This window comes from Gymnoscopelus microlampas, assembly GCF_963454915.1.
Source record: "Gymnoscopelus microlampas genome assembly, chromosome: 10".
NCBI classification, from domain to species: Eukaryota; Metazoa; Chordata; class Actinopteri; order Myctophiformes; family Myctophidae; genus Gymnoscopelus; species Gymnoscopelus microlampas.
The window spans coordinates 29779464-29794576 of NC_139947.1; the positions used below are offsets into that span (position 1 = coordinate 29779464).

Here is a 15113-nt window from a genome sequence, read left to right on the forward strand (position 1 = left end):
TGAATTAAATTATCTGAATATAGAGCTTTAAAACATTTTTGTTTGAACCAAAATGTCACTTACACTACCTTTAACTATTGAACTAACACCCAGGATTTTACTGTGCAGTATGCAACAGTTCTGTACATTCTGTCCACAAACGCACCTAGAGAACATTATTGTAATAATGTAATACCTAGGATATTCCCTTGGTCTTTGCTGGAGTGGGAGAGATAAGTCATATGCTCAGATAAGAGTTTAATTACAGAGATTATATTATTCGTTGTCTAATCAATATCTTTAAACAGTTGTTATCTATACTGGCCACCCTGCAGATACAAGCCTTCAGTCATTTGACCCAGCTGAGCTCTCCTTAATAGCTCACCCCAACCCCACCCTCCTTGAGGATGCTTTCCATGTAAGTGTGTCCCATCTGCTTGATTCATATCACAGCTAATTTCATTCTCATTTCAAACTGATCATATGATATAACTGATGATGTTCAGGCAGATAACATGTTCATTACCTGTTGCATCTCTCATCCCTCCCATAGCCTACTGCCCTCTGAGTTATTGACGTGTCTCCCATTGTCGTGGGGGACAGCCCACTGGTCTCAGAGTGTGGGAACCCCAGCCTAGACTGTGCCACATGGCTTTGTTATGCTAATCTACCAGTATAAAATGGAGCACAGCTCCTCCAGTGAGCCAGAGGAGCTGATCACTATTTCAACACAGACATGGCTCCCTGTTCCACCACCTACTCCTCTATTCACCATATCAGATTACCTCAAAGTAAGTATTGAATGGGCTTCTAATAATAATACATACCATTTATATAGCGCTTTTCAAGTACTCATTTTTTATATTTAGCATTTGCTGCTTGAAATGTCTGACTATTGTTTTTGTTTAACTAACTCTCTCGTCTTTGCACCCTCAGTTAAGAAAACCCTTTGTGGAGAAAATGCGACGGGATCGCATCAACAGCTGCATTGAGCAGCTCAAGCTCATCCTGGGGAAAGAGTTCCACCAGCAGGACCCCAATGCCAAGCTGGAGAAAGCTGATATCCTGGAGATGACTGTGAGCATCCTGAGGCAGCAGCTGCAGACTGGCCGCCACAGCCAAGATTACTCTCAGTGCTTCTCTGTCAGCCCCAAGAAGCCCCTCTACAGCACTCCTCCTCTCCAGGGACTCCAGCAGCAGGAGCAGTTTCATCAGGCCCAGAGAGCCAGTAGTTCCTCTCCTGTTTCCTCCAGTCTCAGAACTAGCACCATCCAGGAGAACATCACCAAAGATCCAGTCTGGAGGCCTTGGTAGTGACATTATAACACCAAAACCTGAGGGGAAACCCTTTCTCCCTCACCGTGTAGGAAATATGCATTTTCCATCCTGCTCAGTAACTGAGTGTCAAGTTAAATTGATTCATCATATTGATGGACTTGTATTGGGTTATTATCCAAACAAAAAGTATTCCAAACTCTTGTTTACTAAAGTGATGACTACATACTCCTATTATGACCAGTCCTCAAATTGGCTATTTTTATTATTGGGTATTGAGTATTTAAATGTGAACTTGTATAATTTGTTAAAGCTGGAAATTATTATTGACTATGTTGATAATGTCTCAGTCTATTATGAATTGCTATATGATTTGCCTTTCATAAAGGCATTAAGTACTTGAATGTCAAGGACAGGTGGTCAACAACAGCTGATTGATTCCCACTTGTGTGTGTTGTGCACTTTGCACACAGTCTTACCAAATTGTTGTAGGACAATGTAACTCAGAAAAATAAACCTGTAAAGCTAAGTACTACATGTTCTGTTTTGGTGTAGCTTGTTTTTTACATCCACAAATGTCAAATACTGTTTTTCTTTTTTACATTTTAACTCTCGTCACTGAATTAAAAAAAAACACACTTATAAAGAAATCACAAAAAACTTGTGATGTCATGTCGCTCAACAAAAATGGAAGGGCCTTGCTAAAGAACACATGTGCATTGGGAACTGGAGCTGAACCTCAAACCATCTCATCTTATCTCACTACTATAATTGGAAAGCTGTAGATTTTGTGTGTGCATCCCACAGTTGACCAACTGCCACTGCACTAATATCGCTCATAGTTCTGGCCTTTTAACAGGCTACTTTTCCTATTTTGAATTTGCACATAATTTGTACACTTTGCAAAAACAGTCCTCAATGAAGAAGGAATCCAATATCATGCATGGTGCTTGCAGCCTGGTACACATGCATTATTCCCCCTTATTTTGCACGACAGTAATCGGATACCAGTTCAGCCTAATCATCTGGCAGCACTTCATGCTTTCCCTTCATGGTCAGCACAGCACCCAGTACTGGTCTTCTCCCGGGACCCGAGGTAATAGAATCTGAACCTGTACCGGTCTCGGGCATCGACAGTATTTTCGGTTAGTGTAGACGCGTGAAGACTGGGTTCACATAAGCAAGGACCTGAGTTGGTCACATCATGTGGCGACCATTGTTAAAGCTTTTTTTTTTTTAATTAGTTGTCCAATCTGTATAGTAGAGTATGTTAATACAATATAACTCATACAATTGGGCTGGTTGTATTTTGTCTCGCTGCTCTTCTATTGAGACATTTAGAATTTTCAGCACTTGCGCAGGAAACCGGGTTCAAATCCGGGCTAGAAGAGGAACGTTACATAGTAGTTCACTCAAAGAATTACGTATCTATCAATTACACACCCCATGAAGCCTTGAATTCATGGACATTTTTTTGTTTTTGTCGCATTACTAAGCCAATAATTTGATGACTCAAGAGTAGGACTGTACCACTGTAAGAGTAGGACTCAAGAGTCTCCTACTCAAAGAGTCTCCTACTGACTCTCCTACTGACCGATAACCTGGTCATCAATTGGTCATTTATTGTTTTATCCTTGATGTTTCTGTGAGAAGCACGTACCATCAGTTTTTCTTTTAAACATAATGTCTAATAAATCAAATCAAAATCAAACAGCACAGCACATCACTATTCAAGCACATTTGTAATACATTTGTTTTGATAATAAATTCTGTATACACTGTACAGTGTCTGTGTCTGTGTCTGTGTCTGTGTGTGTGTGTGTGTGTGTGTGTGTGTGTGTGTGTGTGTGTGTGTGTGTGTGTGTAGGGGCTCAGAACCCATCACGTTGCTTGTGTTGTAAGCTTGTAGATCGGCTAGATCGGCTATAGACATAAGGTGCGTTTTACTAATTATAGGGTTTAAGTGGTTAAGATTTAACTAGTATGTTTCCTAAATTATATTGAATTGCATGCTTTGAAAAATAAAAGGACAAACGATCAAGCTATGAAGATCAAGCCTAGTTTTGTATAAATCTATTGAATAGATCAAACGTGCACAGTATACCAAACGTTCATTAAATTCAAGTAGCATCTCCGTGATGCTCAATATTGTAGGGTTACTTACTGTACACGCACTCATGCATCCATTTGTGTCTCCACACGTTCATAAGTCAATCCAAATGAACAAAAGTAATCAAATAACTTGTAAGTATAATTCAATAAAGAATCCATAGTTCAGGCAATAATCTGACATAAGCAGAAAATAAAAATGTCACTGGTTTAATGACTCATTCTCCAGTGATTGACAGTATATATTCCACACATAGGCCTAGCAAAATAGATCGCCCATAAATATGGTTTCACATACAATAGTCGGACATCACAAATAATTAGTATAAAAAATTATAATGGTCACAATGTTTAATAGCATTTGTAGAATCTTTCTAATGTTTTTTCTTTTTTATAGCGAAAATAGCCGATCTACAAGCTCACAAGCTGTCATGAAGAGGTTTTGTAGCATACATATTTTTGTAATTTGATGTACAAGGAAGTATATAGGGCTTAAGTAGGATGAGTTAAACCTGGCTGTTAGCCTGGTCATGAAACCGTTTCATGGCTAAGCCAAGATAAATTCATCCAGGATAGCTGATAAATCCTGGATTTATCTGCTAACTAGGTTTCGTGAAACGGGCCCCAGAGCTCTTAACTGATGTTTGCTTACATTACAATGCGAAAGTGCTTTTGGAGTGCTGAGACACCCTCCATTATTTTATCATGACGGAAAAATGCTAGAACAACAAATGTTTTTAATGATTGTATCTTTTATTGATAATTGTCATACAAATGCATTTTAAGAGCCAAAATGTGATAGCAACGTAACAAGAGCACCAATCCATAATAAAAATGCAAACGCCATATGGCGCACACACGCACGCACGCACACACACACACACACACACACACACACACACACACACACACACACACACACACACACACACACACACACACACACACACACACACACACACACACACACACACACACACACACACAATTAGTGCACAGACCATGTGCTCCTTTTGAGCTGCAAGGACCCGAGTTTGAATCTGGCTCCCGGTCTTGTCTCGCATGTCTCTCCTTTCTCTATCCTTGTTTCTGTCTCGCTACACTCTCCTATCTAAGAAATAAAGCATACAAATGCTGGAAAGGAACTTTCTCTCACTCTCATACATACACACATACCACCTTTTAAAAGAAGATGCAAACATCTGTAAACATAAACATGTGGCTTTAGATAATTCAAAACAGAAGAGAAATATTCTCAAAAACAGCTGTCAGTAAAGCACAGTATTTGAAGATACCGTTACATCAAGCAGACCAAAGATTAACTCTGGAGTAAGAACTGGAGTATGCAATCATTTCACAATGGTTTGGAAAAATAAAATAAAATCAACATCACTCAAAATACAATTCCAGTTTTTAAATGCTAAATTAAATGCAAACCACAGTCTGATTTAAAATTAAGGCAAAACAATCTTCAAAAAGAAAAAGTGAACGCCTTTGCTTACAATATTGCTATGTGTCCATCAATGTGATGAGACAATAAGATAAACCCACCAACAAATGAGCAGATTAGGGAATGCAAATTTCCTACACAATGAGAAAGAAAGGTTTTCCCCTCAAGTTCTGGAGGTTACGGTTATACCAGTGTCACTACCAAGGCCTCCAGACTGGATCTTTGGTGATGCTCTCCTGGAGGGTGGTAGTTCTGAGGCTGGAGCAGACTGGGGCCGAACTGCTGGCTCTCTGGGCCTGATGAAACTGCTCCTGCTGCTGGAGTCCCTGGAGAGGAGGAGTGCCGGAGGAGGGCTCCCTCTTGGGGCTGACAGAGAGAAAGTCCAGAGACTCGCTCCAGCAATGAGAGTATCCTTGGCTGTAGCGGCCAGACTGCAGCTGCTGCCTCAGGAAGCTCACAGTCATCTCCAGGATGTCAGCTTTCTCCAGCTTGGCATTGGGGTCCTGCTGGTGGAACTCTTTCTCCAGGATGAGCTTGAGCTGCTCAATGCAGATGTTGATGCGATCCCGTCGCATTTTCTCCACAATGGGTTTTCTTAACTGAGGGTGAGAGATGAGTGACTGGGTTAGGTTTGTGATTACGCCCATGGTACTTTGACCTTTCGCCCTCACACTGATTGTATACACACATATGTATACCTGAAACACATGACTGTATATATTTCATATTCTATGTAAATATATTTGCATAGACTATGAACAGTAAATACCTCATTCTTGTATCATTCTGGTATACCTTTACCTTTTATGCACATTTCAACTCGGTTTATTTTCATTTCTATTGTCACTGCTCCCTACTGTCCCCATCACTTTCCCCATCATGTACATTGATCATGTATATTGTATACATGTAGATAGCATGTAGTTGTATTTCTGAATGTCACAGCAGTTGTAGGAAGCTTGCACAAAATCATTTCACCCACTCCTTACTTGGTGTAATCTTGTGTAAGTTTGAGTTTGGTTGTAATCAAAAATCCCAAAACAATAATCAGACATTTCTACCAGTAGATGCAAAACATGTAAAAGTCACTTATAAGCCCATTGAATAGTCAGTACTCACTTTGATGTCTTTTTCGGGGAGTCTGATATGGTGGATAGAGGAGTAGGTGGTGGAACAGGGAGCCATGTCTGTGTGGAAATAGTGACCAGCTCCTTCTGGAATACAATGTTTATCTGGCCTCACTGGAGGAGCTCTGCTCCATTTTATACTGGCAGATTAGCATAACAAAGCCATGTGGCACAGTCTAGGCTGGGGTTCCCACACTCTGAGACCAGTGGGCCGTCCGCCACAACAATGGGAGACACAACACATCAATAACTCAAAGGGCAGTAGGCTATGGGAGGGATGTTTCTCAAGATAAGCTACAGGTAATGAAAAATGTTATCTGGTCAATACAGGTTAGAATCATATAGCATTATATTACATTTGAAATAGTAATTAGTTAGCTGTTGATTTAAAAAAGAAGCATATGTGACACACTTAGGTGATTCAAATCTTCAAACAGGAGTCAGTGGCTATTAGGAAACATCTAAGTAAGCAATCAGGCCAAATGCTTTACCCAAATAAAGCAATATAGCTGAATCCTGTTCTTGCCTATTCAAAGAAACCTTTTTTTCTTAAAAGCATTTTAATGCATTCAAATATCTGGGGTTCATGGACCTTTCATTATGAAAACTATATACATAATGTTACATACATAGTTGGGTGCAACACACATGAATTTCCCCTTCAATGTGAAGTGCTTTGGGTATCTAGATTCTAGATAATGCACAATATAAATATTATTAGTATTATTATTATTATTAAAAGTTCATAACATTAAACAGAAACAGAAGTTACATATAGAGCAAATAGAACCAAATGTGAGCCAAGGTGGTAAGAGAATAACCATCCGAAACACCAGGTTACAAGCTTCAAATAATGTTCTAGCTCAATTTTACCAACATGTTATGCTTTTAATTTCCACTGCATGTGGCTCTTAAGTATTAATAATCTAATCTGTAGGCTAGAATGCTGAGTTCCTGAGTGGCTCAATGGAATTCCAAAGGAGGAAGAATCAAACGCCATTAATGACTCATGACATAGGTGTGAAACCTGGCATGGGTGCACTTGTAAGTGTACATGAAAGAACCAGGGCATAAAATGCAACAAATGGTTTCAAGTGTCCATTTTATGAACTGGTCCTTAACTGGATAACAGCATCACCCAGCATCACAAACTGAACAAGCTGGTTAGGGAGGCTGGCTCTGTAGTTGGAGTTAAACTGGATAATATGACTTGGACAGTCCTTCATACCAATACATCATCAGGCTTCACAACCAAGCCTGGTCCCATTAGACGTGCAGTTCTGTTCACTGGTATTACGGACTCCTGCTTGACTCCGGCACACTTGAACATGGATTACTGGGATATACACTACAGAACCATGACAGATTAAGGATAACTATTGTGAGACTTACTTATATTCACTCATATACTCATTGTTGATATACTGTAAATATGTAATCATTATATTCACTATTGCTTAACGTGACACATAAATCCCTTGTGGTCTGTTTAAATTTTGGTAAGGTAAGGCATTATTGGTATTTTAAAGCAATTAATGTGCTAAATCTGTGTAGCCTAAATCAAAGTTTAACTAGACTGTGTCAAAGTTGTGAGTTATACAGAAGACATATGAGTAGCATACATTGTTTGTCTTGGAATGCTTAAACTGTAACAAGGTTTTCTTGTAGTAGAGCATTGATTGACATTTGTTTTGAACTGACATTCTCAGTTATTTTTCTACTTAATTACATCAATCTCTTCTTAGTTGTGTGTGTGTGTGTGTGTGTGTGTGTGTGTGTGTGTGTGTGTGTGTGTGTGTGTGTGTGTGTGTGTGTGTGTGTGTGTGTGTGTGTGTGTGTGTGTGTGTGTGTGTGTGTCAAAAATATGCCAATTGTACTAATTTTACAATATATTCTATTCTAAATTTGTGAAAAATATGTGGTATCTAAGAAATAGGTGTAAATGAGTAAAACAAAACATGCGCTGTGTGCACACTGCACAAGTAATGATAGTTGTTGCTTTTCTGTCTTAGCATTTACCAGAAGCCATCTATTTTCACCTACAATTTACAGCGAGAGTGAGCAGGGTGAGTGTCTAGCAGCCGGGGATATACGTGTGCATGTGTGGGCCGCTACTCACTGAGACACGTTCTTCACAGAAAGTCTGCCCAATGTGAGATAAGACTGAATGAAAAGAAAAACATAGCCGTGTTGAATATGACAGTTGCGTTTCGGCGTGAGGCCGCCTGCTGTCAGAAGATTGAGGAAGTGTGGCAGTTAAGCACGAGTTCCGTCGACATGGGGAGGAGGAGGAGATGGGGGAGGAGGAGATTGGAGAGGTACGCTCGTGGAAAGCGTCCTCCACATTCCAGTCACACGACCTAACAAACGAGCACACTCACACAGGCGATTAGTTTACGCCTACGCGCGCGCGCACACACACACACACACACACACACACACACACACACACACACACACACACACACACACACACACACACACACACACACACACACACACACACACACCGATTGGATTACAATGCTTTTTATTGAACAATACGGAAGATATGGGTACTTCTTAGGGCCCGTACATGATTATAACATCCATGGCCATAGGGCAAGTTCTTTATATTTGAAATCTGAACGTTTATGTAGATGTACAGACCAAAAAGGGAAAAAGTGCAAACATCAGATTGAAGTTCATCCATGACAGACAGTCAATATGTATCAGGGCTAATACACCACCATGGTCTGAACTCTGAAGGGACGGTCGTGATGTTATGTCAACATAGCCGTCTTGTTTATAAAATGCAGAGTTTTTTTATCTGTGATATGTTTAGATCTATCCAACTTCCAATCACAGCGCGACCGATCGTTGCTCGGGATGTAGACCTATTGTGTTATTGCCCTGGCAATAATTCAGCCCCCCCACACACCCCGACTGGACGCTGACTGTGGGAAAGCTCAGGGCCTTTTGTCGTTAGAGCATTGGCACCACATGGCTATTCATCTGAATTTAGGGCTGTTGACGAGAGTTCCTCAAACCGATATGTGGCTCTGTCTCCACCTCACAGCTACGGGATCTGTCCAAGGTTCTGACTGACAGCATGTGACATAAGCTCTTCAGTCTGCAGCAGCTCAGCTACACACACAGCCTAATTATTAGGCTATGTATTATCCATAGAGTTGGTATTATCCCTAGGCCTAGCCTACTCTAAAACTTTGATCATATCTTTTTTATGATTTACAATTCATTACAAATTATTTTTTAAGATGTCTTGTTAATATAAATGATTCAGTCTGTTATCATTGTGTCCATCCAGGGAATAGGGTGGACAGTCAAATATAATATATTTACTATAGCCTATAATCACCATAACAGTTCTTTATCACACACACTTGTGCATCACTGTAACTATAGAAAACAACTGCCTGGTGCCTGTAAACCAAAAAAAAACTCATAATACTGTTAATACCATTATGACTGGGGCTGGCAGTGTGTCTGTATCACTGGCAGATCCCAGATGTGAAGCCAGCCCCATGGGCACTGTGTGAGTAGCTCTGTCTTGCTAGTTTCCCACCAGTCCCCACAAATCAGGGTAAATAAGCTACAAAATCAGGCTGCTCCCTCAGTGCTCCAATGGGAATGTTAATTGATCCTTTGTTGCAGGACAAACAGGAACTCTATGTTTCGGACCATCTGGGAAAAATCAAGTCAACGGTCCTGGCTCATTGGCACAAGGGCCAGGACTGTCTGTCTGGCTTCAGGACAGTGTTAACTATTTTGAATACAAGGTTTAATTTGTCCAACCCAGGGAATTTGGTTTCTCTTAAATTACTTTAGTGTCAACTTTGCCATTGCACATTACAATTAAGGATTTGCCTGGCCAAGATTTGATGTGTGTGTGTGTGTGTGTGTGTGTGTGTGTGTGTGTGTGTGTGTGTGTGTGTGTGTGTGTGTGTGTGTGTGTGTGTGTGTGTGTGTGTGTGTGTGTGTGTGTGTGTGTGTGTGTGTGTGTGTGTGTGTGTGTGTGTGTTACCCACCCACCAACAGGCTGAGCAGTCTGAATTCCTGCCATAAAGTCTTTACCATCATCCCAGACCTGTGGCAGAGCACAGTGGCAGTGTTCCCGTCAGCCATCTCTTCTCTGTGAGTGTGGTATCTCCTGTTTCCCACACTCTGTACCCATTCACTGGCCCCAACACAGGAACAATAGAAGTGTGTCTTGTTACACAGCACATTAGCTACGGTGTTTGATCTCTTGTCATAGGGGGGTGGAGGGGGCACCCTTAGCCAGACCATCTGGCCTAGCTAGCCTGCTAAACCCTGAGAAACTCCCAGGACATACCAGAGTCCCAGCAACTTTTTCAAAGACAAAAAGTTGTGAAAGAGGTTTTGTGACAGGCTTGTGATACAATACAGGCAGTTGACAGCATAGCATTCTCATCAATGCCACCACAGAAATGGGGGCCTGGTGACAGTCCAGTGCAGCACCGCAGTAAGGATGAAACAAAAATACAGGTAAGGTTACACAACAGTACAGAATAAGTAGTTGGGTAACACTAATTAAAATAGGACCATTATTCATATAAAAGACAGTATAAAAGACAATTTAACATCCAACCTGGCCCTCTGCACCCACCCAGAGCTGGTCAGGTATGTTGTATAAAGAAAAATAAACACTGGATCATGCTCCAAAGCTTTAAAAAAAACGCTTTGGTTCCCTTTTACACCATTGGGATGACGTTTCCAGCCTATTGGCTCTTCATCAGATTTCTGTGACTATGCCTAATGTATAAGCCATCAGTAAATAGAATTAGAGGAATAGGTATCATGTGCATTCAATCACCAGTAAAAATCATATATAAATAGTCTTCAAGACCTAAAGATTACCCTGACCAGGTTAGCATAGGGTATCATTTCAGATATAAATATAGGTATAAATATCATGTGAAATCTATCACCAGTAAATGGCATATAATCAATTTTAATTTACAGTGTACAAGGCATAGTTATAGGTATGTAGTTTTATATATAATATATGTGTTATGTTATGTATTATATTATGTATTATATTATATATTATATTATATTACATATTATATCATATTATATTATATTATATTATATTATATTATATTATATTATATTATATTATATTATATTATATTATATTATATTATATTATTAATTACATAAAGGGAAACCTACCCTATTAGTCAAATCCTTATCCTAGTATGAAGTCTTTGTAGTTAGAAACAAATAGGTTGTAACTGAAGAAGAGGTTTATAGGTTAATAGGTTTGATTCTTGCAGCAGTGATTATGAAAGTCACCTGTCGCCTGTCAGTTACCTTGAAGCTCACTCCTTGTAAGTTATGTGAGCATAAATCTAGGCTTTAGATTAGACAGACTTACACACCTACACATATCAAATACAGAATGCATGGTTTCATTATCCTTGTTGAGGATATCTATTCATAAAGGAATAAACAACTTTTTATCATTTGAAAAACTTCATGGGAAGTCTTCAATTTATTTTTCAAAAGTTCAAAGGCATACTTCTCATTGAAGTAAAACAGGATCTTTTAACAAAGAGTTGCATATTGTGACAACAAAGTACCTTTACAAAAGGTATTCAATTCAAGACACAAAACATATCTATAGTAGTTATTAACAGTTACCAATGCCATACTAGACATTGACACATAAGCCAAATAATGGTTACTAGTAGTCATATTACAGGATATAATCACAACAAGATTTACAGTAAGAGTCGATCCATGGGATCCATGTATGTGGATGCGTTAAATTCTTAACACCAAGCTGATACATTGTATCATTCGGTGATACCTCATCAGAAAAATATAGTTTGAACAAATCAAATCATTTCAAATAAGTGTCACAGACACCACAATAAATTCAGCCCACGTGGGTCAAACAACAGCAGGGAAATTAGCAGTATTATCCATACAAATTCTTTTTCAGACTCTCCCACAGGAGCAATGAAAATAATCTCTCAATTGAGAAGTGTATAACATGTGTTGATACATATTCAGTACAACCTGAAATATTTCATATCAGTCCTTCCAAAGGAATACCATGGCATGCCAAATCATGCCCCTTCTTCACATTGATGATTACTCAACAACACAGAAGCAGTTCTGTCAGTCTTCAACTTGCAACCCATGGGGTTCATGCATAGACTGGATTCTGTACACCTGGTGTTGGAAACGCCTCCATTTACCAGGGTCTCCAGAGAAGGCAGTGGGCTTGGCTGACACCCTTGCTAGCGCTGGCCTGGTGGACCGGTGAGCCAGGTGGGGAGAGGTTGTAGGTACTCGAGGGGGACTTCCCAGATGCATGCAGGTTCTGAAAGTGGTTCAACAGACGTCCATGGGACTGACTCCTGACCTCGCACTGGGAGAGGAAGCCGATGGCCTCCTGCACGCAACGAGTGTAGCCGTCACAGGCTGCCATTGGGGCAGAGGTGGCTGCAGGCTGCTGAAGCTGATGCTGCTTCTGCTGCTGCCAACATCTCAGGTAGTTGACGGCCATCTCCAAGATGTCTGCCTTCTCTTGCTTGGAGTCTGGCTGCTGCTTGAGGAACTCGGGACCCAGCAGGGATTTGAGCGCCTCGATGCTTGTGTTGATGCGATCCCGACGCAGTTTCTCCACCAACGGCTTTCTCAGCTGGAGAGGGAAAACCAAAAGATTAGTCAACTTGAATGTTATGAACGTATAAAAGAAAAAATATTCTGTGAATTAATATAGATAAATCAACTGGGATTTTTCAGAGGTAGTGTTTCTGTTTACCTTATGAGTTGGAGTCAGGTGTTCCTTGGAGTAGTTCAATTGTCCAAAAACTGTTGGTGCCATTATAGTTGTATAGTTGTGGAAGTCAGTGCTTCTCCTGCTCAGGCTGATAGCTCTTCTGGCCTCTGCTCTGCCCCGGCCCCTGTATTTATAGCGCCAAATCTGCATATGAATGTGTGGGTCTTGGGCTTGCTGCAGTTTCTCACAGTCACCAGCCAATGGGAGTGCTGGGAAGGGCTTTGAGGAACGCAGGGCTGCCACATGCTCAGTGAAGTGTTTATCGCTGTGGGGACAATGACAGAGTCTCTAGGGAGCAGGTGGAGGAATAGACTGAGAGAGAAAGGGTGAGGGGGGGGTTTGGGCAGTGGAGGGGTGTGAGGGGTGTGAGGGGGCTCTGGGAGACTGACTCAGTGCTTCTGTTGATATGGGAAAGTGGTGACCCCGGAGGGAAGCATGCCGCTGTCTCTTGTCATCTCTGCCAGAAAGTAATTGAACACAAAGTGCCTCAGCCGCCCAGGCACACGTGGGTGTGACAGAGGGAGCAGCGATTAGAATAGATCCACGTCCGGCTTGACGTGGTGGTCCCCACTCCCAGAGTTACGCAACAATTCATGTGTTTTTGGCCCGGATATAAAGAAAATGGCCTCTTAATGCGTTTTAGGAAGACATTTTTTTTTTACACAAGAGAGGATGAATTGAACCTTTTTTGTGTGTTTTTAACACTTTCACATCAGAGTGCTAAAGTGTTTCATGTTGACAATCTACACAATCTACATACCTATATTAGTTTGTGCGTTTGAGTGCTATGTTTTAATACATTCATAAAATAATACGTTATGGTCCCTACTCCAAACTCCAACTCTTTAGTTATGTTTTGGTCTGACCTCTCGTCCATTCGTCTGCCTCTTTGACAATGAGATTAAAGCTGTTACTTAGATTTTTCTACTTTTCATAAAAGAGGAATTAGGGACTCCATCCTCACAAAGCTGCTGAGGTTGGGATGATGGGACTGATTGAAATGTCACTTCTTCTCATCCACTCAATGCTCTTTCATTCACACACACGCACACGCACACGCACACACACACACACACACACACACACACACACACACACACACACACACACACACACACACACACACACACACACACACACACACACACACACACACACACACACACACACACACACACACACACACACAAGCACACCTGACACACTCACACAGTGTTCAGCCACACTGCTGCTCAGCCACACTCTCATTCTCACACGTGTTCTCTTGGTCTGTCTGTCTCAATCTTTCTCTCTCTCACACACACACACACACACACACACACACACACACACACACACACACACACACACACACACACACACGCACGCACACACACACACACGCACACACACACGCACACACACACACGCACACACACACGCACACACGCACACACGACACGACACACCCCTCTTTCACACACAGCCACACAGCCCACAGCTGGCTGGCCTGCGTGCCACCGGCATCCCCCCCCCCCCGCCACACACTCCTCTCCTGGCTCAGTGGAACGTGGGAGCCTGAGCGCTCCCAGGCTTCCCACACTTCAGTGTTAATGACACTAAGGCCGGCTGCACAAAGGAAGTGTGCCCTGTCAAAAGCCTCATTTATACGACGTCGTACGACCGTGTTGCTAGCAGCTAACAGTGGTGGGAAAAGTACTCACTCGCATTTCTTACTCAAGTAAAAGTATCAATACTGCAATCATGTAGCAATACTTACAAGTAAAAGCCAGGAATTCTGCATTTATTTGAGTAAAAGTACAAAAGAATTGCCATCAAAATGTACTTAAATTACCAAAAGTAGAAAGTACTCATTATGCAGAATGTCCCTATTCACAAGTTTTCAAATGTATATATATATATATATATATATATATATATATATAATGTGTAAAAATCTTTTGAAAATAGCAGATCTACAAGCTCACAATGTGTGACACCGCAACTCATTGTGAGCTGGTGGATCGGCTGTTTTCAAATGGCCGAAATGTATATAGGGCTGAAGTGGTTAATGTATGCTTTGTAATAATAATCAAAATCTACAAAGTAACCAGTAACTAAAGTTTTCAAATAATCTTAGTGGAGTAAAAGTACAATATTTGCCTCTGAGATGTAGTGGAGTAGAAGTACTGAAAATTGTTAATACTCCAGTAAAAAATATCGTAGTACAGTACAGTACTTGAGTAAACATTACACAAGTGACAACAAAGGATTTTCAAGCTAAAAAAAAGTTACTTGAAAAAAAATTATATATGGCAGTAGAGTTAGACACTAGATGAATGTAAGAATATTTCTTGAGCAACACCGTTGTATGATG

General features: G+C 40.9%; 2 protein-coding genes and 1 pseudogene across 3 annotated transcripts; 1 reads left to right on the forward strand and 2 right to left on the reverse strand.

Moving 5' to 3' along the window:
• Positions 1 to 659: 659 nt before the first annotated feature.
• On the forward strand, positions 660 to 1293 carry LOC311054178 (transcription factor HES-7.1-B-like; the record flags this gene model as incomplete). Its single annotated transcript, XM_084070056.1, has 2 exons — positions 660 to 770; positions 916 to 1293. The coding sequence occupies 2 exons, from the start codon at positions 660 to 662 to the stop codon at positions 1291 to 1293; spliced, it is 489 nt and encodes a 162-aa protein (XP_083926182.1).
• A 2802-nt stretch (positions 1294 to 4095) lies between these two features.
• On the reverse strand, positions 4096 to 6172 carry her12 (hairy-related 12). The gene is made up of 2 exons (XM_084069187.1): positions 5933 to 6172; positions 4096 to 5412 (listed from the first exon to the last, which is right to left on the reverse strand). The coding sequence occupies exons 1-2, from the start codon at positions 5996 to 5998 to the stop codon at positions 5011 to 5013; spliced, it is 468 nt and encodes a 155-aa protein (XP_083925313.1). The 5' UTR covers positions 5999 to 6172; the 3' UTR covers positions 4096 to 5010.
• Positions 6173 to 11522: 5350 nt separating this feature from the next.
• On the reverse strand, positions 11523 to 13002 carry LOC311053201 (transcription factor HES-5-like; annotated as a pseudogene). The gene is made up of 2 exons (XR_014602895.1): positions 12740 to 13002; positions 11523 to 12616 (listed from the first exon to the last, which is right to left on the reverse strand). The product of XR_014602895.1 is annotated as a transcription factor HES-5-like (transcript).
• Positions 13003 to 15113: the final 2111 nt, after the last annotated feature.

Bases quoted from the DNA above. Each gene is read 5' to 3' on its own strand.
- her12 (XM_084069187.1), bottom strand. From the start codon at position 5,998: ATGGCTCCCTGTTCCACCACCTACTCCTCTATCCACCATATCAGACTC. The intron at 5,413-5,932 runs GTGAGTACTGAC...TCTCACCCTCAG, and splicing joins TCCCCGAAAAAGACATCAAA to TTAAGAAAACCCATTGTGGA.